The sequence below is a fragment of the Corvus kubaryi genome, unplaced genomic scaffold (assembly GCF_017639235.1).
Source record: "Corvus kubaryi isolate FWS band 111438036 unplaced genomic scaffold, C.kubaryi_AGA036_p1.0 37322, whole genome shotgun sequence".
In the NCBI taxonomy this organism is placed as follows: Eukaryota; Metazoa; Chordata; class Aves; order Passeriformes; family Corvidae; genus Corvus; species Corvus kubaryi.
Window position 1 is genome coordinate 3,615,940 of NW_024581101.1, and position 22,275 is coordinate 3,638,214.

General features: G+C 41.2%; 1 protein-coding gene across 4 annotated transcripts in view; it reads left to right on the forward strand.

Moving 5' to 3' along the window:
* DACH2 (dachshund family transcription factor 2) overlaps positions 1-22,275 on the forward strand; it is a 249,477-nt gene that overhangs the window by 123,436 nt on the left and 103,766 nt on the right. For all 4 annotated transcript variants that reach the window (XM_042029275.1, XM_042029274.1, XM_042029276.1 and 1 more), the window contains exon 2: positions 1,221-1,336. In XM_042029275.1, the coding sequence (XP_041885209.1) occupies positions 1,221-1,336 (116 nt within the window). The remainder of the gene's footprint in view (positions 1-1,220; positions 1,337-22,275) is intronic.

Here is a 22,275-nt window from a genome sequence, read left to right on the forward strand (position 1 = left end):
TCAAAAAGAAAAATGGAAAAAATACTGAATAAAATGAAATTCAAAATGGACAAACCCGAAGCTAAAAAGAGGGGGGAATGTTTTTATAGAGATAAAATAATAAACCAAAAAAAAGATTTTGTGCTACTTTGATGTACAGTAAAACAAAATAACACTAGCACCGTGTGAAAAATGAACAGGTTAATGGTACCTCTGTGTAGTGCTGCTGGAAGTTGTCTTCATTTAAATGCAGAGTTTGTCATACATTGATGGAGGGCTTTGCCACTGTAACTTGATAGAGTAAAGTTTAACTTAAATTTCTTTGTGAACTAGGAGTCATTTTGGAAATGCTTTCTATTCAAACCTCATTCATTGTTGCAGCTTAGTTATTTTATACAGTGTTTCACTCTATGTTGTCAAAAGCTCTATTATTCAACAGAGTAAAATCTGTTTTGACCAAAGAGAAGCAGCAATACTTTTCCAAACATGAGGAAGTTGCTTTTTTATTAGATGGCTTGGGGAAGAGTCGATTCAAATGGGTTTTTGGCCTGTAAATCTGTGTTGTTATGGCTGTGCAGGATGGGACATATGCACACACTGATGGAAAGGGGGGTGAAGGTGATAGTTGAAAACAAGAGTTCAATGGAACCAGTCTGGAAATGGACCTTTGACATTTTGGATTAAAATCAGCAGCCATAATTCCTAAACTGGTGAGTTTTTTGGCAGGTTGGGCTTACACCTGGTTTAATCAATAACAGTTAAACCCACCAGTCAATCTGTGAAGGTAGCTGGTGAGCTTTGCACAGCTCAGGGTTAAGTTAATGCTGCCCTTCAGGAGGAGGCAGGTACGTGCCATGGCCCAAAGGCAAGGTTTGAGGTGATCTTGCATTCAGGGCTTCAACTCCTCATCTTCAGGCATCACAGCTTGCAATTTTCTGTAGTTCAGGTGCATGGCACAGACTTTGCAGCAGTCACTGCTATGACCCCTCTCCACCAGCCACCTGTGAGGTCATGGAAGCCTTGGATAATGGAAAACCTTACTCTTGGCTCACATGAAACCTATGAAGTTCTTCAATGTTTAATCAAACGATTTTTGGCTTTTTTTCCTAAGCAACAATTTCTAATATTTATTTTCGCGTATCACTGATGGTTCATGCATTTTATACAAATTGATGCCATGGGAAGGAAGCAAATATTCCCCAAAGAAAACGTTGTTTTCATTTCTGCTCTTGTCCCACCAGCTCCCGCCCAGGAAGACCCCCCAAGCGCTCCCTGGGAGTGGCGATCCAGGAAAATGCACGGCTGCTGCCCCACGGAGTTCCAGGCCTCTTATCACCAGGGCTTATCTCTCCGACAGGTAATAAAATCCATCAGATGATCAGGCTCATCTCTTCATACTGCACAGCAGTTAAAATAAACTAATATTGATCTAACTGCCTTGTCCTTCAGGGCTTTTGCAGGCTTTACCAGAGGTTACGTTATTGGATTTTTTTGAGCGTTCATGAAAACTCTGTTTTGTTGCTGCAGTGACTGAAATCTAATGGATTTGTAATTTAGTTCTTTATTAATTGTAATTTCCTTACAGGAAATTCCATTAAATGTGTTATTTTAGTAAAAGCAAAAAAAAAAAAAACAACCCCAACCTGAGAAGCTGAACTATTGTCTGGGAGGCCTGTAAGAGGCATTTCTTCCTTTGAAATGTGTGTGTGTTTTAGTTCTCGTGGGATCCGAGCAGCGTGGCTAATGCCTGGTGTATTGTAACCCCATTAATGTGTGCTGGGGAGAGGCAGAGATGCTTGTACAAATTACAGAAGAAACACTTGAAAAGCAGATAAGTCCACATTGCCACTGCGCATTGTGCTTTGATAATCTGCTATCATCAAGTGAAAAAACTAGCATGCAAATATGTGGAATTATAAACATAATGTAATGCATAGTATTTAATTTCACTTCATTAATTTATTAATAGGGTTTAAATTAAATCTTGTGCTATCCTGATGAGTGTTTTAATTTTTTATTAATTGCTGTATGCTAAAGGTAAGTTGGTTTTCATAATAAACTATATTCACAGGCTGTATTCATAAAAGTAATTGCTTAAATACTCAACAGGCTTAACAGTTTTAGGACTGCTGTCAAAGTCCGGTCTAAATAAATTGTAACTCCCTAATAAGCAAACCTAATGAAGTGTTTAGGAGAGTATAAAGGCATAGAATATGTAACAGGAAAAGCAGAATTAAAAAAGATCCTTGCTGGGAGTAGAGTGCCATCTCTCCTGATCACTCTCGTTGCAGAACCTGGGCACTGCAACCGAGTAACACAGCGAGAGCTTGAATTTCCCTGCAGCTCCAGGTGTCCCCAGGATCTCACAGGGAACCAGCACCTTCCCCATGGAAGGGGGAAAGAACATTCCCAAGCAGTAGGCACAGCAGCCGTAGCTGGAGCAGTTAACAAAGTATGAAAGCATTTGGCCAGAGCCACGTGCCACAGTTGGGCTGCTGCAGCTTCGTGCACAGCTCATGTTTGTGACAGGGATCCACAACTGTGATTTCCCTCCTAGAGTTTACAAATGAGGGAGTTTCTAGTATCTCTGTTGTGTTCTCAGCTCAGGAATTTCATGGATTTGTGTTTATGTTGTTACTGGTAGTCCGGAAGGCACAAGAGCCTCTTGCATTGAGAAGTTCTTCCCTGAAATCCAGAATATTGCATCTTACTGTTCCCCTCTGTGTGTGTGTGTGTGTTTGCAAATAGGACACCGAGTTACGCAGACTGCCATGTTGCTTTAAACTGGGAAATATTTTGGGATGCAGCATGCTGGGGATGCACAGTGAAGTATCACAGACACATTCTGTGTCTCACAGATATTTTGGGTAGCACACAGTTTGAGTAGAAGATTATGAAGTTGAATTTCTGGGCTGTTGGGAGTTGTCTGGAGCCTGAAGTGTGAGTGGGCTCCAGCCCCCTGTATTTAGCACACGGAGGGAGGGCTGTCTTGGGGGTGTCACCTCCCTGACCTTGGAAAAACCTCGGCATAACCAAGTGCCACAAGTCCCAGACAGTGTGCCTGGAGAAGCTGACGGGGGTTTGGGAGCAGCTTGGAGGCGGGGGAAGTGCCCATTTCCAGAGCCTGGCAGTGTCACCGGAGGCTGCAGACGAGGAGGGTCCCCACGGCCGAGGCGGCCCCGACGCCAGCCCACAGCTCCCGGGCACTGTCACCCAGGGCCACAGCTCCCCAGGGGCTCGTGGAGCCTGTCTTGTTCCTAAGGAAGGGACAGAGCAAGGCTTGGGGGAGTTGCTGAGCAAGGAGAGGACGAAAGAGCCTCTTGTAAACTCAGTGGGCATTTGAGCTGTTGTGGCTCTTGACAGAGCACCCCAGATATGAAGCCCCCATTAGCTTCATTTATACCTCTTTACACTTAATTACTGATTGCTTTGCTCTGGGTGCCTTCAATGCTTTGGGATTGGATTCTTTCCTTTGGCTGAAATAAGAATAAAATGGGTTTTAACACTTGTCACAGAACAGAGGTTTTTCTTCCAGATTTCCGAATGGTGGGCAGTAGACTGGAATAAAAGCTGCTCCCAGCTCCCATGGGGATGTTTGGATGGCTGTGGGAGGGGAGCAGGACGAGGACTGAGGAGAGTTTGCAGCATGGTAGGGCTGGATCCATCCCTGCCAGAAGAGCAGAGGCTGATCGGGAGGCAAGAAGGAGTTGTTACATCCTGGGGGCTTCTTTGGTTATCGCTCCCTCTAACTGCAGTGTAATTGCCCACAGCATTTCTTCTGGATGTCTTCTTGTCCTTGATAATCCTTGTGTCTGATCTTGCCCATTCGTCCTGCAGCACAGATATGCAGATGTTTATGTTAGTCTGCCTACATTATTGTAATTTAAAAAAAAAAAATCTCACTCTCATGTGGCTCCCTCATTTGTCCAGCTTAGCATCTGAAATTTCTTCAGATAAGCTCATTTTAGTAACAGATTCCATATCAGGAAATGCAGCATGATTCATCCACCATTGCATGTTTTCATTTTTACCTCCTCTTCAGCCTGCTGTCAAGTTAAAGTAGAGGCACTGGCGTCCAGGCTGGCTCCTGGTTAGATGGATGGGTCTCGAGAAGTCACAGTTGTGGCTGCAGAGCTCGCAGCTCTGTCTGGAGGGGGTATTACAGAGTGATGATTAGTAACTTCCTGCAGACTCAGACGAGCCATCTGTGTTTCCACTCCTTGAAATGTGCTGTTATTTTCATCACCCATTTGGTTTATGTCAGCTCGGTTTACATGGTCATTTTCACATAATAAACAGGTAGTTAAATTAGGCACACTGCATTTCCCAGTGTGGAGGGGATTTTTTTGACCTCTTGGCACAGCGAGCTCCATCTACTCTTATACCTTAGTAACGTGTGAAGGAGCTGCAAGTGAAGTCTCGACCTTTTTAAATGTCTGTAGGTACTTTCCATCTTGGGGGAATGGGAATATTTGGGTTACATCTGGGTTAGTGCCTGAGAAAGATGAGGTGGTGTGTGTGGGATGCACGCCACTGGGAAGGGCTGTGGAGGCAGCACAGGAACCGTGCCCTGACTGCATCCTTCAAGAGCTGGTGTTTAAGTACTGTCCATTTTATGTTAACTTAGGAGAAAGTGTTTTTGTATTGGTGTAGGAAATGTGGGAATCAGCGTGGTGCCCCTGCCTGCTGTGAGGGCAAAGCTAAAAACCTACATGTCACAGAGGGATGGTCATCAAAGGCTCAGTCCTTCAAACAATGCCGTGTGATGAAGTGACATGAACAAAAAAAAGGCTTTATCTCCTATTAATGTACAAGTCTTTATCATCAGTGTATCTTAACAGGACAGCTGGGACTTATCTGTGGAATAGATTCTCAAGGAAGTTTTGGGGTCTGAAGCACTAGTTTGCTGTGTGGAGAGAAGCTGAAATCTGTTACATGATCGAAGCCAATGGTTCAGCAAACTGTTCATATGGAATGAAGCTGAAAGAGTAGTTGGATCTTCTGATAGTTTTTTGTGCAACTCCAATCCTCCTACCCCTCATTTTGGTTGTCCTCAAAAAAGGTTAGAAAACCCCTCTGCCTTCCTTACAATTTTTCTCTACTCAGTCTGTAGAATGGCTGCTATTACTCCAATAAAAACATTTTGGGGGCTGCTTCATTTTGTCTTCAAGATATTGCAGAGGGTGGCTCATGGAGAAAATCATCCCGTCACTAGAACTTTGTCAGATTGTGGTACAGGGCACACAGCTGCTCTGTGGGGCAGTTTTTTCAGGATTCCAGTGGGATGGGATCTCTGTGACTGCACATGGGCTGGGTCCTGCAGCTGGAGCTGGCAGGCCTGGGGAGGGTGGGTGTCAGGGGATGATGGGGCACGAGCCTGTTTAAAACATTCCTGTTGGCATTTTCTGGGCTGTGCTGCCCAGAGCCGTGGCAGCCTGGCTGGGAGGTCAGGAGAGGGATCACAGTGAGGATTTAGGGCTGGGAGCTGCTGAGGGCTCAGGACAGGGATGGGAGGAAGCCTGGCTGGTGGGGAAATGCATGAGAAGAGGAAAACAAGGCATTTTCAAGTGGATACTCAGACAGAAGCAAACCACCTGCATTGCCTGTGTGTAAGATAAACTGCTATTTTCATTATCAGCTACGTTAGTTTCACCCCTCTTGAAATGATTCTTTTATTTCGTAAGCGGTTAAAATAGACACTGTTTGTCTAGAGTTTTTAAGAATGCAGTGTTTAAAATATTGACTCGTTTGTACAGATACAAATACTTTTTTCAGAACAGTTTTGTCTTATTAACAGTTAAAAGAATCTGTTGTGAACTTAATAGTTTCAGGTAATTAATAATTCAGTGGAGTTAATATTTTAATAGCTGCACCAAGTCACATCATTGTGGGACTCAAATAGAGCAGCTCACAGGATACGGTAACTTCATGTGTTCCTTCAATTCAGCAGCGACAGCAGCAGCCACTTCAGTCTTCATCCAGAAAAGGGAGGACAAAACAGGATTTGCTGCAGTCTTTAGGCATTTGGATGTGGTGTCTCTGTGTTAGAGGAATGAAGGAGACTGGAGGCTTTTGGGGTCTCCGGTGTCCGGTTGTGTTTATCAAGGCGGGCACACATCAGCCAGCACAGCCTGTGGCAGCTCCTGCTGCCAGCGATCCCACGGACCCTCTCCTCCCTTCCAGCATTTAACTGAACATTTCTGTGTGTTTACATCCCATTTCTGTGGCTCATTTCGCTGTTTACAATTACCCTTTTTTTTTTTTTTCAGCTGTCATAGGTGACATTTGAAAGTTCCATTTATAATGAGAAACATATGCAGGACTTTGTCATTGTTGGCATTACCTGTCTTGGTAGAAATTATTATTTTTAATCAAACGCAAACACATTGATTAAGGATGCCACAACACTCCTCTGCGTATGGGGAACGTTAACAGTTTATAAATTGTTCTTGGTGACAATTCAGTAGTGAATTACTTTGATATATATGGCTAATAGATTAATATGATTAAGTTAATGAGTAGTACAAGTGTTGCCAAACTCCACTCGTCGGGCTTTTAATGCTGCTCCACATTTGCAGCTCGAGCTTCCCCCTGTGGTGAGAGGATCAGTGCTACCTACGCACTGTCATTGTGATAAATGGCATATCCCACAGTGCCCTGCACTCCATCTGCTGTGTCCCCAAAATGAGAAATATTTTATACAAATCACACACTCAGAAGCTCAAAGGACTGTAGAAAGATCTATTTTTTCAAACAATAATAAAAATGCATACGTCTCTTTAGCAACTCTTCATTTTTACTGTCATAATGAATGCAGATAGATTTGGGAAATGAAAGCTTGTGTGAGTAACATAGGAAAGTTATCCACTACACAGTAAAGCTGACAAATAAGTTACATGTGCGCTCTTTCATTTTATCATGAAATGTTCTTAGATAAAAAATGATGTTAGAACATCTATTTAACTGGATTTTAAAATTAAAGACCATGTGTGCAGCATGATTGAGTACCACCCATCTCATGCCAGCAGATTTCTGTGCTGAAGGGAGCCTGAATTGGAGTGAATGAGGAATGCAGGATCATATCATTACTCTTTTAATACAGCCATTCAGTAGAGTTCTGATAATCTGGGAACTGTACTTGGTGGCTGTGAGTCACTCAGTTCCTCTCTTTCCTTTTCTCTTTGAATATTATCTTTCTTTAAGGATCCATTTTCAGTGTCTGCTCTGTCGGGTGGGACATTTCGTTTTTGACAAATGAATAGATAAAGCTGTTGAGATTTTGCTGACTGGTTAACCTTGTTGTAAATTTAATTTACACTTAGCCTCAGCTACTAATTACTGTCCGAGAAGTGTGAAACTCAGCAATATACTTTGATTTTTATGCATTTGTAAAAAATTTTTTTTTTATATTTGATCCCACTGAGTTTCTACATCTTTAGAGAGAACAAAGTTCAACCAGGGTGGTCATACTGAAAGAATTAAGACTGTATCATCTTGACACTCAGGGTAGGGCTGCACTGAGCCTGTCTTGATTTGCAGATGGAAGGGGAACCGTTTGAAAAACCTGGCTAAAGTGTCACAGAGTTAGTAAAACCGGTAAGTTTTCATTTCTCTGTTTTTAGGATCCATGATATTCTTTTCCACCAGCTTTTCTGTCAGTCTCCCGTCTCATGGCACTGAGGTCTGTAGTGATCATAAGAGCTATCTGCTTCTCCCTCTCTTGTCTTCAGCTGGCTTTGAAACCTTTTCAGCTCTTTGAAGTTATTGTTAAGAAGTGCCTTAAAGTCATAAATAGCATCAGGAGGTGTGAAGGATTTACCTTCAGCACTCCCTGTTTTCTGGAGGACTGTCTTGGCAGTAACACTATTGTAATTGAGTAGGTTTTGTTAGGTTTTATTTTCCTTTACAATGACTTTGATAAAGTTGAACAAATAGTTATCAGTATCACAAGCAAGCGTAGTTAAATGCCTCAAGTGTTTGTGTAAGATTTGCACACTGACTGCATTTTGTGTGTCCAGAAGTATTTATTTCAAAGACTTGTTAAACTCAAGTTATCTACACACACTTAAATTGTTATTTCTGGGACCTAAAACTAAATAGGAACAAATTTAACACCTCTGGTTGCAGAAAAATACTGGTCCCTCATCTACTTGCAATGCTAAAGGCTGCTATATTTACATAAGTAATACTCTCTTGAAATACAGCATTTAGATCTGCAATAGATTGGAGTAGCGTGGTTTCCTAAAGGAAATTCTTATAAAGCTGTATTTTGGCAAAATTCTTGGCGTAACAGCACTGGTGAAGTTATGGAGGAAAAAGAAGAGAACAAATCTCACTGGATTAAAAAATAAGCATGAAGTGTACTTAAATCCAGGTAGTTCCATAGCTCTGGTCAGGTCTTGAGTACTTTCATGGTGATTTAACTGCTTTTGTGCTCTGGTCCTTGTCCTGCAGTCCTGGAGTCCTACCCGAGGGAAATGCTTCAGTGTGATTTAAGATCAGGCAATCAAATGATCCCATTGATTTGTCTTGGATTGCTTGGTGTCTTAAACAGAAGTGTTTTCCTACTTCCCACAGAGTTTTGGAGGACAGGTTCTGTAAGGATTATTTTGGAAAATTGCATGTGCAGTTGGTGCCTGATCCCAGGATCACACCTTGACTGGGGTGGTGTCTCCTCCTGCACAGGAAGAATGTGCTCTTCTCTCAGCCCTTCCCGAGCAGTAAAACGTGATGCCAAGGGCTGCAACAAATTAGGATTTGTGATGAGCAGGAAACACCTCTTCCTGAGCAGTCTGAGGAGGTGCACATTTTTATTTGGAAGCAAGAATAACTAGAACAGGTTCATTGCCTGATCGCTCTCATTAAGTGACTGGGACCGTAGCAGGATTTCACTGGAAATGTATTTATGTTGTATAAACTATTTCAGTTGTATAGTTTTATACAAGTTGTATAGTTGTATAGTTTAGTTGCGTAATTAATTGGTGTAAAACAAAACGAGCAGATTTAATGAGTGTAGTATTGTGCACCATCCTCTGCTGAGCAGAGAGGCCTCTTGGTGTGCTGGTGGCAAGTGGTGTTGCTGATCCTGGATTGTACCTGTTTGAAAGATAAATGTAGGGCTGCAGTTCTGGAGGATTCGGTCTAGGAACCAAATTCATCCTGAAAATCCTTTACAAAAAAAAATAGAAATTCCTGCAGCTACCAACCTCCCGTGACTTGAATATGAAAAGCTTTACTTCAGAAAGAGAAGCATTTTATATAATACACGTCTGAATATAAATGACAGACATTTTATTAGGAAAGGAAAGCCTTTATTAAAATATAATGATCTACATTGTTTTTATGTAATCTAATGAATTACAGTAAAAGCCTGAGAAATGAGCTGGAAAAGGTAGAGTACTTTCCCATGAAAGCAAGCTATGATAACCTTTTTGTAATTCTTTAACATGTTGAAAGAGTATTTCTACACAGACTTATTAAATTAAGCAAGGTCACCTTTTCATTTTATTAACAGAATTAGTTTGCCAGATCGTGGACTTTGATTCTGAAAAATGTAGATGAATCATGCTCTAACATATGTCAAGTAGAAGATTGGTTATAAAATGTTAAATCATTTTGATGCACATTGCATCTTTGTTTTTACTGTTGAACAATTGTAAAAAATAAAATGCTTAATTACTGGTTTTTTGCATTTGCATATTGATTGGATGTGCTTTAATAATAATAATATTTCTAAGTGGATTATCTCTCCTGACTGGGGCAGTCTGAATCTAATATTTGCATAAAAGGAAGAAAATACTCTCTTCAATAGCAGTATAAAATTTTGTTCCTTTGACATGCAGTACACAGTCATTACCCTGAAAGGTTAGCTGTAAATAATAACCAGGGAAACTGGCCATGTGCTTAAAGATGAGCACATATATTACATTTACCAGCCTGACCCCAGTTCAGCAAAGGAGGAATAAAAGTGACATCATGTCATGCAGGTTGTTTAGATGTGTTCCCAAATCTCTGCCTGTTTATTACAGTCTTTTTATATAAGATGTGTGAGGAGGAAAATTACATTTAACAGATGTTTCGTAATTTTAATATAAAATCTGCTGTAATTGTTTATAAAGAATTTTGTAATCATTCCTAATTAAGAAAAAATGTATGTGTTTCTAGTCACTTGGACTTTGTTTTCTGTCTCTGCCTCCTGACACCTCCTTTGTTAAAAAAGAAGCAAAGGCTCTTTGCTGGGATATGCAGCAGAACTGAGAGAACATCCCAGCAGTAGCCCCAAGCTCTCTGTAAATAAGGGACTGAATGGAGCAGGTTATTTTCGTGGTGCTTGTGTGGTTTCAGATGAAAATAGGCAAATGTGCAGCTGTAGCTGGATCTCACATGAGCAGGAAGGCTGGTCCTGGTGCTGCGGGTGCGCTGGGCTTGGCCCTGGCAGTCGTCACAGAGCAGGTGATGACTTGATTACACTGAAATCAGGCAGAAAATGTCCTTTTCTGGCCACTCGAGTGAATCAGTCAAATTATCGAGTGGCAAAACTAATTCTATGCCTTGGGCCATCAGAGCTGCCACTTCCTATAAGTCAAGCCTTCCCTTAGTGTGAAATTGTTTTTTATTTTATTCTCTTTCATTTATTATGCTTATTTCAGCTAATCCACTCAGTGAATGTGAATTACCCAGTACACCAAAGCTGTTTCAGATGTGCAGCCTTCTCATGCCTTGCTGGTGAAACAGGACTGGTTTCTTTTTAAGGTACTCCTGACTCTGTTATGATCTCTACATTTAAAGTAATAGTTCATTTTTTCAGATGAGAACTCAAATGAGGAGAGTTTGAATATGGTTTAAAATTAACTAAAAGTGCATATGGCTGAGCTGTTGTTTTAAAAGCACTTACAATTCAGATGGGTCACATTTTTAAGAACTAGAAATATATCTGCAGTGAATTGTAGGCCATTAAGTACTAGTTAATTTGAATGACTTTGACAGAAAAAATACTCCTTTGGAAAGCACTGAATATTGTTTTCCAGCAGTAAAATATTGCCTTCAATTCTGGCAGAAACAGAGCTGAGATCTGCTCAAAGCACTCATACAGGTGATATACCCTAGGCAGTAATTGGGTGTATAATTCTGTCCAAATGGCAGTCCCTCATCTGACTGTGCCCTCTGGTACACAGCATTAACATCTTCCAATAGAAGAAGAGCAAAACATATGGAGTCTTTTATTTCAAGCGAAGAAAAATCAAAAAGAATAATGAGGATAAAAAGTAAAGTGCCTGTGGTGATGGGCAAGGCAAGTTACAAGGGAGTTGCTGCAGCAGAGTGCTTCAGAGCAGCAAAGCAAAAAACAGCCTGAAGGCACCTCCCATAGGCATCCAAATATAGGCTTCCTGTATGTGCAGGACAACAATTGGTACATGCACGTGTGTCAGATGCTGAAACAAAGAGGCATCTAGCAGGAGAAGCTAGAGAGGTTTCTTCAACTCCTGGTCACACAGAGCTTGGAGCTGATGGGTGGAAGGAGGGAAAAGAAAGGAAAGTTGAAAGGCTCATACGGTGATTAAGATGGATGCGTTGCTGACAGTGTCAGAGCAGCAGCTGCTAAATCTAGGAGGCACTTGAAAGAGCCTCTCCATTTTGTTAGGTATGGAAGTCAATAGGTTATTTGGGCTAAGAACACCCTATTACTCAAATTCAGCTGACCCAGAAAGCTTTGCCATCTCACAGTGGCAATTCGGAGGGCTCTGCCCTGGTGGGTTTAGTACTTCCCTTGTCCTGTGTAATATATGGATATATTGATTTCGAGTTTTTGTCCTGAAATTCATTAGATTAGTCAGTGTAAAGCTTCAGAGGGCTATTTTGTGTTTGTAGCTGGGTTAGATCGCCGAAAACTCGTCAGCAGAATCTCTCTTTCAAACCTATTAAACGTCAAGGAAATGCACCATGAATTGTTTTGGTCTTCCTGTTTGGGAACTGGTTCATTACAAATTTTAATTACAGATAATATTTCTTCAGAGTAGCTTATCAGTCTACATTAGCTAAGCATGAGTCCTAATCCTGTTGAGAATTTTTATTCCTTTGTGGCAAGTTTTCGCTGTAGATGGCACTCAAGAAAATATCCTGGGAAGAGTTTTTTTGCCCATTGATAGGGACCCATCCTTCCCTTTCTGTTGTGTTATGTCTCTCCTGATCTCCATTTTTCCTTGCATCATATTACTCTGCCTTTCCTCTTTTATTTTTTTGCCCTTGACTTTTATGTCTACACCACAATTTGTGTTGACCTTGAGGTTGCCCTCAATTAGCTGAGCCATTCCCGTACTGTGGCCCACTCCAAAATCCTCTGCACCCAGCTCCTGATTGGAAAAGCAGAGCCATCCTAGAAGCTTCTCCATGACCTTTTTTCTTTCCCTTTCAAGTTAGTGTTTATTTCCAGGCAATAAAGAGAAGGAGTGATACAAAAGAGATGGAAGCAATAAATCCTGGGGTCGCTTTGGGTGGGTTTCCTGTGCTCAACCCAGGCCTGTCTGTGCCACCTGGAAGAAGAGGAGGATTGGGAAGGGTTGGGATGAGAGAGAAATCTCATCCATGAAAGTTCAGCAAAGCTCTCGAGATCCAGAGATGGTCTGCCGGGGGTCAGGAATCTGAGGAGGAATGGTCAGACAGGTGTTTTGGTTCTGATCTCTGGAGCAGCGCGAGTCTGAAGCTGTGTTTGTGTGATGTCCCTGTAGAACCTCTGTGCTGATACAGTGAAAATGACACTGAGATCAAAACAGTTTAGTAGACAGTAAAATATGGGTTAGTTTTGGGATTTGCTGCCTGTGTATTTTTCAAGGCTAAGATGATTAACCACTTTGTTAATTGAGGAACTGGCTGGCCTTGGTATGGAGCCAACTTTCTGTTTTCCTGTTCTACAGCTCAAGAAGATCATATTGGTCTCCAAATAATGGGTGAACTGTGACATTTAATGTTATCACCCATGTATTTTTGCTAGGTGATAGCCAGTAATACAACTGCAATACTTGCACCATCTGCATCATCAAATTCTGGTCTTACACATCTGTGAAGTTACAAATGGAAATTTTGCGGTGGATTTTCTGGGATGCCATTCAACTGTGATAGGGGGAGCAGTTAAATATTATGCTGAAATTATTTTTCACAAATACGAAGTGTCCATAACCATCCCTTTTAAAACCTGCTCAAGAAACTTTGAACCGTTTCAGCCACACCTTTAATTTTTTTTCAAGTTTGTGTGTTTATTTTATGAAACAGAATAGAAGAAATTGGGTTTGTGTGTCTAAAAAGAGCTACCAAAATGAATTTCATCAAGCAGTTGGAATAAAACACAGTAACTTTCTCTTAGCTTTTATATTAAATCTCAGATTAAAATGAAACTTTTTGAAGTGCAGAAGGTATACAGTGCTGGTTGATCTTGGTTGAACTGTGGCTCTGAAGATGCATGAGTTAAATTGATGAGCTAGAGTAGGTTGACACTGATCTTGCTGTCCAGGCTTGTAACCACATTAATATTTACTTCAGTGGAGTTATCTGTGTTTGCCTATTTCTGCACATCTAGAAGAAACACCAAGTGCTGCTGATGCTTTACTGCTGGTTGTGTCATTTTGTGGTGGAGGGTGTGAACTTGTGCTGCAGCTAAATGTTCCCTCAGTGTCTCCTACATTCACATGAAAGTACACTGGAGTGGCTGATTTTCTCTGTTCTTTTTCATTCTTTGCTGGGCATTTCATTGGAGAGAATTAGCTGTGCAATGTATGTATTAATCAGATTAACTCCTGATTTTTCCTTTAGGTAGGAATGTCTTCCTTTCTCCATTGGAGACATTCATTGTGTTGAATACAGTGTTATGATGAACAGTGTCTTTAAGTGAAAGGGAATTGAAATACCTTCACTGGGTTAGTTTTAATTTTACTTAATGGATGAAGGAAGATGAAAGGCAGCCTCTTCCCCAGGGTTAGTTAACATTAGAACTTGAACCTAATGAAGGGATTCGAGAATTTATTTTTTTTTTTTTATTAGTTTCAAGAAGTGAGAATGTTTAAGGCACTCCAAGGTGTCTGGCTCCTGGCACAGGGATGGTCTGGGGACTCACTTGGCATCTTCTGGTGCCCCGTTCCCCTCGTGCCATTTCTGTGTTTGGGTTCTGACTGGCAGGTGTCTGTCATCCTGCTTCCACTCCTCCAGAATGATGCCAGCAGTTGTATTGTGCCATGTGGGGACTGACGAGGTTGATTAGTCAATAGATATAAAATATTTAGATGGCAGAAAATGTGTGTAGTACAGTGAGGCCATGATTATTAGTCATGTCTTTAAAAAATTCTTGCACTCAATTTCAGGGCATTCCGCCTACAGGAGAAAAGTGAGAGCAGATTCTTGCAGTGAAATTTCAGAGAACTGTGGTAGATTAATTGAAGCTGCAGTCCCTCAACATTTGTATTCTATTTGGGATGTCACTTCCAGTAAGCTTTTTAGTAACGTAGTGGTGCAAATGGAGAAGTTTCAGCGAATATTAAATGTAACAATGAAGACTTTTGTTCTTCATTAAACCATTTCGTGATGTTTCCCGATAGATTTTCATCTAAACACTTGCTAATCCCAGAGCTCTGACAGGCAAGGCCTGCTGAATTAGGCCAACTTCTGCTACAAATAGCTGCTGCACATGAAACAGTAATCATTGCTTTCCAGTCTATTATTAGATTGACTTCATAGGGATTGCTTTTTTCTCCTGTGAGTTGATGCATAAATGACATGCTTTACCCTCCAATAAATCTAACAGCAGAGTGGCTCTGACATGATGTTCGTACCCCTTAGTCCCATGACAGATTATTTTTGATGGCTGCAGAAGTTTACAGCAGCTTGAAACCATTAGAATTTAAAGGCATCATTGAAATTTTACAGCGTACCTGCCTCAGACACAACAGGGCTTGTGCCGAGCCGGGGCTGCGGCGCGCTGGCTCCGCGCTGTCACCGCCTGTCACAGGAGCCCTTCCTGGCTGTGCTGATCCCCAGCTGTCCTGGAGAGGGGGGAAACTCTGCTGCAGCTCCTCAGAGAACGTGTCCTTCTGTGCATCCTCTCCCTGTGCCTGAAAATCCACCTGGAGACGGTCCTAATGCACGGGGAGAGCGTGTGGCACACACAGGACCTGTGTATGTGGGTGAACGTGCTGAGAACACTTGAACCTTTGTTTCTTGTTACCCTCTTTAAAGATTTTTATGTTGTTAGTGGTCCCTTTATTCCCACCTTCTCAGTATTGTTAAATTCAGTTTTAGTAGCGTATGTGTGCTTTTAATAGAGTTCTTTTTTTCCAGATTTAAGAACTTTGGTTTTTTTCCTGATGAAACACAGACAAAGTTTGCAAAGCTCAGGACTCCTCAAATCCACGGTGTTTACTGCTATTTATATCTCCTGTGAATGAATGGCTGGTTTTAGCTCTGGTTCTAAGTCGTGTTCAGCTGGTGTTTCATACATCTGTCTAAAATTTGCTGCTTTTAGACATAAGAATCACAACTATAAAATTGCTGTCTGGCTTAGCAGGAAGATTTGTGCTGATTTCCATTGATTGGTGTGTGTTTGTACGTACCTAAAAAACATCATATCAAATTGAGCCCTACAGATCCCCATAAATCTCTCAATAGATTTCTATTCTATGAGGTTGTAGAAAAAGAAATGAAAACTTTTTCATCTAACTGCTCTGGTTTTGTATTCTGGACAGAGTGATTGAACCTGCTCATGTTCTTAACTTCTGTCCTGTAATAGTTATGTCAAGCAGATTCAGGTCGATGGATCTGGCATGGAATAGGGAGCTAATCTTAACACAGATCTACTGTAGCCTGACAGGTTTTTATTTGACAAATACCCTTTTTAGGGAATGCCATCATGGAGTGTAAGATACAAAGATACTACAAATGATACATATTGCTGATTGAGAAACAGAAAGTTCTCCAAAGAAATCTTTCAGGTATTTGCTTTAATTAGGTTATTCCCTTTCCTTAAAACAATCAACAAAAGAGATGTTTAAAAGTTACATGGATTGAATCCCTTAGTAAGGTGGGTTTGGAAATGGGTTCTAGTTCTGCTCTGTTGTGGTCACAGGCTCCCTTTTTCTGAGCATCCTTTACCATAAGTGTTCTTCCCTGTTTGAGAACATAGAACAGGAAGTGACAAATAGATTTCTTTGTGGGAGTCGTAAGCCCTATAGTTTTATGTATCAGTGTGCTTACATTGCAGCCTTTCTGGAAATAGAATTGATTTTGTTAGGGTAAATATTTATGTCATAAGAGGAGGGTAATTAAAAAAGGTATTGAGAAGGTATTTGGAGTTTCCAAACATGAACTTTAGCTACCAAACTGCAAGCATTAAAAGCTGTGCTCATTAAGTCAGGGAAGAGAATTAATACTTGATGTACTCAAGTAGGTATTAAATTTGGTCTTATTAGACCACCTTGAAATTCGATTTTAGGTGTTTAAAGCATTCTTGAACAGGGTTTGAATCTCTTCTCTGTGACACTGTTCACTTGAATTACGTGAGCTGCCTGAGCTCAGTCTTGTGGTTGGTCAGTGTTGTGACAGTCCTGCAGGAAAGGCTGAGTGCGTTTTATAGGGCTGGGTTCATCCACGTCTGCAGCAGTGACCTCTGTTCTTTCTCTCAATATGGATATTCCTATCTATTTTGTGATCTTTACTTTTATAAATGATGATGAAATGATGATCAGTTGGGCTCTGTCTCACAGAACCTTCTGCAGATGAAATAAAAGGTGTTGACAACGCAGGGAACCATACAATTTCAGAATTAGGCCATTTTTCTTCTGACTGGGAGAGTCAGAAGTGAAGGGACCCAAGGATTAATCCATTGTTTATATCCATACAGAACCTCACAACATGTGGATTAAATCTTCCCTGCACCTGCAGTGTAACATTTTCCTCATGCTGTAGAGTAATACCTTAACTAAAACCACCACAGCTTTCTGATGGCTTCAAAGACATGAAAAACCACAGTCAGAATGAAAGCATTTTATTGTTTGTAATTTTTAGCATAGTGCATATTAAATGTAATAACCGATGAGTTTAGTGGGATAATCTATTACCATATGCAAGAACCATGCTCCATAAGTTATATACATCTTTAAGAACTGTTAACTTTTATAGAATTTGCTGTAACAAATCATTCTGGGAATGGTGTGTACTTGTGTTTTCAATTGAGGCTCTTACATTCGGTTGAAGTATCTTCTGTGCTTCTATCATCCCATAATTTCCTTCAGAGCAAAGAGAGAACAATCTGCATGTTGGGTGGGAGGATGAGGGAATGCTAATTGAAACCATGTAATAAAAAGGTAATTTAGCAAAACTATTAGTTTCTGGTTTTTTACTATTTTAAACCTATTATTTTTAAAATTACATCTGTATTAAAAAGGCTGTAAAACTCCACTCCATGTCAGCACATTGCATCTTAATTCTCATTTTCCTTTGCATGAATAGTAAAATCTTTATAAATTGAGAACCAAAATTAATTGAATAAACTTCAGTTGAACATTTTTATGTTAATGTTTGGATTAAAAGGAGGCATATTACAGAGTTTCTGAAGAACATTTAATGGCTTCTAACATTGACCACACCTCGAACGCAGCACATGGAAAAAGTGCTGATGGAGGGAAACAAACCCCAAGAACAAATGTTAATTGTGTTGTGTGTTTATGGCTGGTTTTAGGCTGTGATGAAGTTGCTTACACCCATATTTGTTGCTAGATCATGGTTTTCCAGCCACAGCCATTATCAGAAGATGTTCTTGGCAGCCTGTGGGTTGCCCAGTTCAGCACCTGGAGATGGGGCTGTGGGTTGACCCAGGTAAGTTTCCTTTTCCAGGTCACTTTTGAGCTGAATTGTGTCTTCTGTGTCTAATTCCTACAAATCCTTCATGAGGAGGGAATTTATATAAGAGTGAGGACAATACAGGGGACGTGGTGAGTGGGGACAGCAGTGGCGAGACTGGAGCAGGGCAACAGAGAGCTCAGAGACCACCTGGCCCTTTGCTGAACGTGCTTGGCCCTTGTGATGATGTGTTTGTGTGTATTTGGGTGAATTTGAGTGTGTGTGTGTGTGAATTAGAGTGTGTGTGTGTGTGTGTGTGCACCCCCAGGGTCGGGGCAGTGTTGACACAGCTTTTCCCTTTGCTCTCACTCATAAATGCTGGGATTACCTGGGCGATTGTTTTCTCAGAATGCCATAATGTAATCTCAAACCTAATACTCCAACAACCATGCACTAATTAAAACTGCAATTATATTTTTGCTCAAACAAAACGACTTAATAAACATTATCACAAACTGTTTACCCTTCCCAAAAACAATTTATGCTCACTAATACAATTTCCCATTAAAACTGCTGCCAGGTAAATTAAAAACTCTTGAAATAGTAAGTAAGTGGGAAATTAATTCAACAGTTTAATCTAGAGCTAATAACAGTTGCAAGCTCAGAAAAAGATTGCTACAGCAGGGAGTTAATTAACAGCTTATTCCCCATTTGATGAAAGTAATCCACTCTAATTCCAGTGTAATTTACCTCAATGTAATATAAAACCACAAGCTGCTTCTGGTGCTGGTAATTATTAGCCTTGTCCTGTGGCCACATTGACAGTAAAATTCAGCAGTATCTTAATAATAAGAGGCAGTCTGCTAAATGCCCACAATTAAAGATGTAACATGGAATCTTGAAGCTGCAACAATCATGTGTGAAACTGAAGGGACTGGAGGTACAGTTGTGACAACCTCCTGTTGCTGTTTCTCCTCCTCCTCCCCAGGTGTGCCTTTCCTAGGCCAGGTTGTTTTTCTGCATGAATTTCTGTCTCGTAAATGCACCGAGGTGCAGGGAGCAAACAGGGCCTGTGTCTTTTCCAAGTGAAACACAAAGTTTGGAGCTCTTAACCTGAAATACCACACAGGGGTCATAAATGCAAGGTGGCTCTTACGACCTCAGTTACAATGAAATCTGTTTTCCTTCCATTTCTCTTTTTGTGGGCTTAAAACCAAAGATCAGATTTTATATATATATATATATATATATATATGCATACACAAACAAATATGCAAACATTAGTCTGTACAAATGCACGAGAAATAAGTTTTATAACAAATATTCTTATTTGATCCCAAGATAGTATTTTCTGATAATTATTTTGATTTCCTTTTGAGCAATCATGGCAGTCTATCAGCAAACTCAAACCTGATATTTAAGTATTGCCAGGTTTCCTTAGTTTGGTTTCTGGCTGTTGGGCAGCCTCCCTGGTTTGTTTGCATGATGTGCTCTTAGCACTGTCACTGATTTAGGGATGTGATAGTAAGGATAAGAGCAAGTTAGTGCACTGTAATCACAGCTCAAGTGCATGAAATTAAATGACCTATTTTATCATGTAAAAACTCATACTTGAAACAAAAAAAGAAAAGTGGTGTTATTTGAACCCAGTGGTTATTAACGAAGGGTGAGTTTGATTTTCTGCTGTCACCTAAACCATTTGTGTACAATATTCGTGTACTTGAGGAACTTTGTTCTGGGAAAGGAAAATAAATGCCTGGAATGTGCTCATTGGATAACAATTGCTAACAAATATGTCTGAAGTTACAACTGTAAGGATTTTTTAATTGTTCTGAGCAGAGGAAGGATTAACTTTAAAGGTTGACTTTGAGAAGACAAAGCACAGGTTCTGGGATTGTGCTCTCCTGTCATCATAAAGGTGACAGAGCTGGTGACAGAGATGAAGGCAGTGATGGCTCAGTTAGAGGGATTGTGTTCTTCCTCACATGTTCCACAAGAAATCTGCATTTTTTTTGGTAGAGACAGGCAGATGTTTAGAACTGAATTAATGCTTTTAGTACAGGTGAGATCTGGTAGAATACCCTCCATACTGTTTGTTTTTCTGTTAGTGCTCATTAGCTAAACCAAAGCGCTTTTTTCTGCATAAACGTGGCTCTTCCTTATTTATAGTATTTATAGTTTTGCCTACTTTCAATGCTGATTTTTAGTTTGACTGAGTAATCAGCCCTGGGGAAAGCGATGTTTTCCCAAGGAGAGCTGGACAACACCACAATTGCAGCTGGCTGCGAGGGATGGGTGAACCCTGAAGCTCCCAGTGGGGTGAAATCTCCATCCTTGCACGTGCTGAGGCTCATCTGGACGCTGTCCTGGGAAATCTGCTCCAGGTTATCCTTCCTCAAAGGGGAGTGTTGGGCTTACATGATCTCCAGAGGTCCTGTCCAACCTCAGCCATTCAGTAGATTTCTTGTGGTGCTGTAATTTCTCCTTAATTTAATGGTAATTTATCATTTTAAGGTTTCTCTTTTAGGCTTTTTCCATCAAACAAAGTAGGAGCTGTTAACTAAAAGAAGCAGGAGAGAGGAGTAGACTGAACATGTGAAATGGCAGGTTTTTATTTCTGATAGAAGAACTCATAGGAGACACTGTTGGTGTCTGACTATAACTATACTTAAACTCTGCTACCCATTCCCGCTTCAGTTATTTATGTACTTAACAATCAGTTCTACCAGCTTTAAACTTAATTTACAGTTGAGTTGGGAAGGATTTTTTTTTTTTTTTTTTGTTAAACAGATCTTCAGTAAAATAAATAATCTTGACTGTAAAGGACTTTCTTTGCTCCTGATTCAGAAGTCACCCATAATCTGTATTTTTGTCTATATACAAAAATCTCTAATATGAGTGAAGTGATGCTTAAAATTCTGTAGGTCAAGGATTGAAACCCAATCATCTCCAAGTAGATCTCCCTGGAAATGAATCAGCACAGCTCATCAGCTGCTCACAGCCTGGCTAATGCAGTCCTGGGCCTCCACTGCCATCCCTGTGGCCACGCTCTCAGAGCCTCAGCAGGGCTGGGGCAGGCTCAGAGCAGCTCTGGCACAGCAGCTTCAGCTGAATTTGCATCAAAATTGTGCAGGTTAGGGAACTGCTCTGCAGTGTAGCTGGGGCTGAAGTGTTTTAACAGCCAGAGAAAGTCTTAGATTTAAATACCATTTCACAGTTGAATAATTTGTGTTTTTTATTTCATTGCACTTGACAATTGAAGGAAAAACATCTGAGCAATATTTGAAAACAGTTTGGTATTGTCCTTGCCTGTTCTTCAAATACATCTGCAAGGGTATTGTTATGAAAAGTTACATATAAATCAGTACAACGTTCTGCTCTAGTTTGGTAGCTCTCTAGAAACAGAATTCATTCTTGTTTAGTACACCTGGAGCGTGTGGGGTGTAACTGTGCGGGGCTGAGCCTCGTGTGTCTCAGGATGGAGCTTTGGATGAGGAGGCTTCTCCCACTCCGTGTGGAGATGGCCTGGACAGTTCTGTGCCCTCAGCAGTGCCAGAGTTCACAGAGTGATGGAGTGCAATGGGCTGGCGCCAGAGAGCTGCTGTGGTCACTCATCCCCCGGAAGGGGAGCTCTGCTCAGCCCCACTGGGACGGGAGGGGTGGTGGTGGCTGTGGAACTGTGCTCTCTTCAACACCACCAGTCCCACTCGGGATCATCCTGACGTGCCCTGTCAGGGCACCGAGGGGCAGCGGCTGCTGGGTCAGAGGGAGTGCGGGATCCTGCGGGACACGGGCACGGGAGGTGCCGTGGGCACATCCAGGGGATGAGCCCTGGATGCGGAACCTCACCTCCCTCAGTTGGTGATTCACCAGCAGCATCAGAGTCAGGTTCAAAGTAGATTAAAATAACCTCAAGGACACAACTTGAATTCCATATGAGACACAGTTAAATTTATTAATACATTTTATATAAACCAGCCATTGGGGCACAGCTTTAAACCCTCTTGGCTGTTCTAGGTGTGTTTTTCTAGAGAACAGATATGTTTGGAGAGGACATGTGCAACTACATGGACAGAGCATTAGGATAATTTTTCTTAGAAGTTTGTATTTTATAAAAATACTAAAACCATAAAATAACCATCTGCATATGTAGTTATTGAGGTAAACAGTCTGTTTACATCCATGGTACACAAGTTGTGCCATATTCTAAGGAATGATTCTGACTCTCCCACGAGGAATTCTACGCTCTGGGGGATAGATTTGCAGTGCAGGGGGCAGCCTGTGGACCTGCACTGCTCATGGGTTGCACACTTGAGCAGACAGAAGTGTGTTAGAGGACCACAGTGACCATGTGTAAAGGCCTCCTGCGTCATCAGGGCTGTGAAATTTCACCTGGGAGAAGCCTGCACTTCCCAGCAGCATCTGAGGAGCACATCCAGGCCCAGCTCAAAGATTCAGCTGATGGGGAATTTGTCCCAC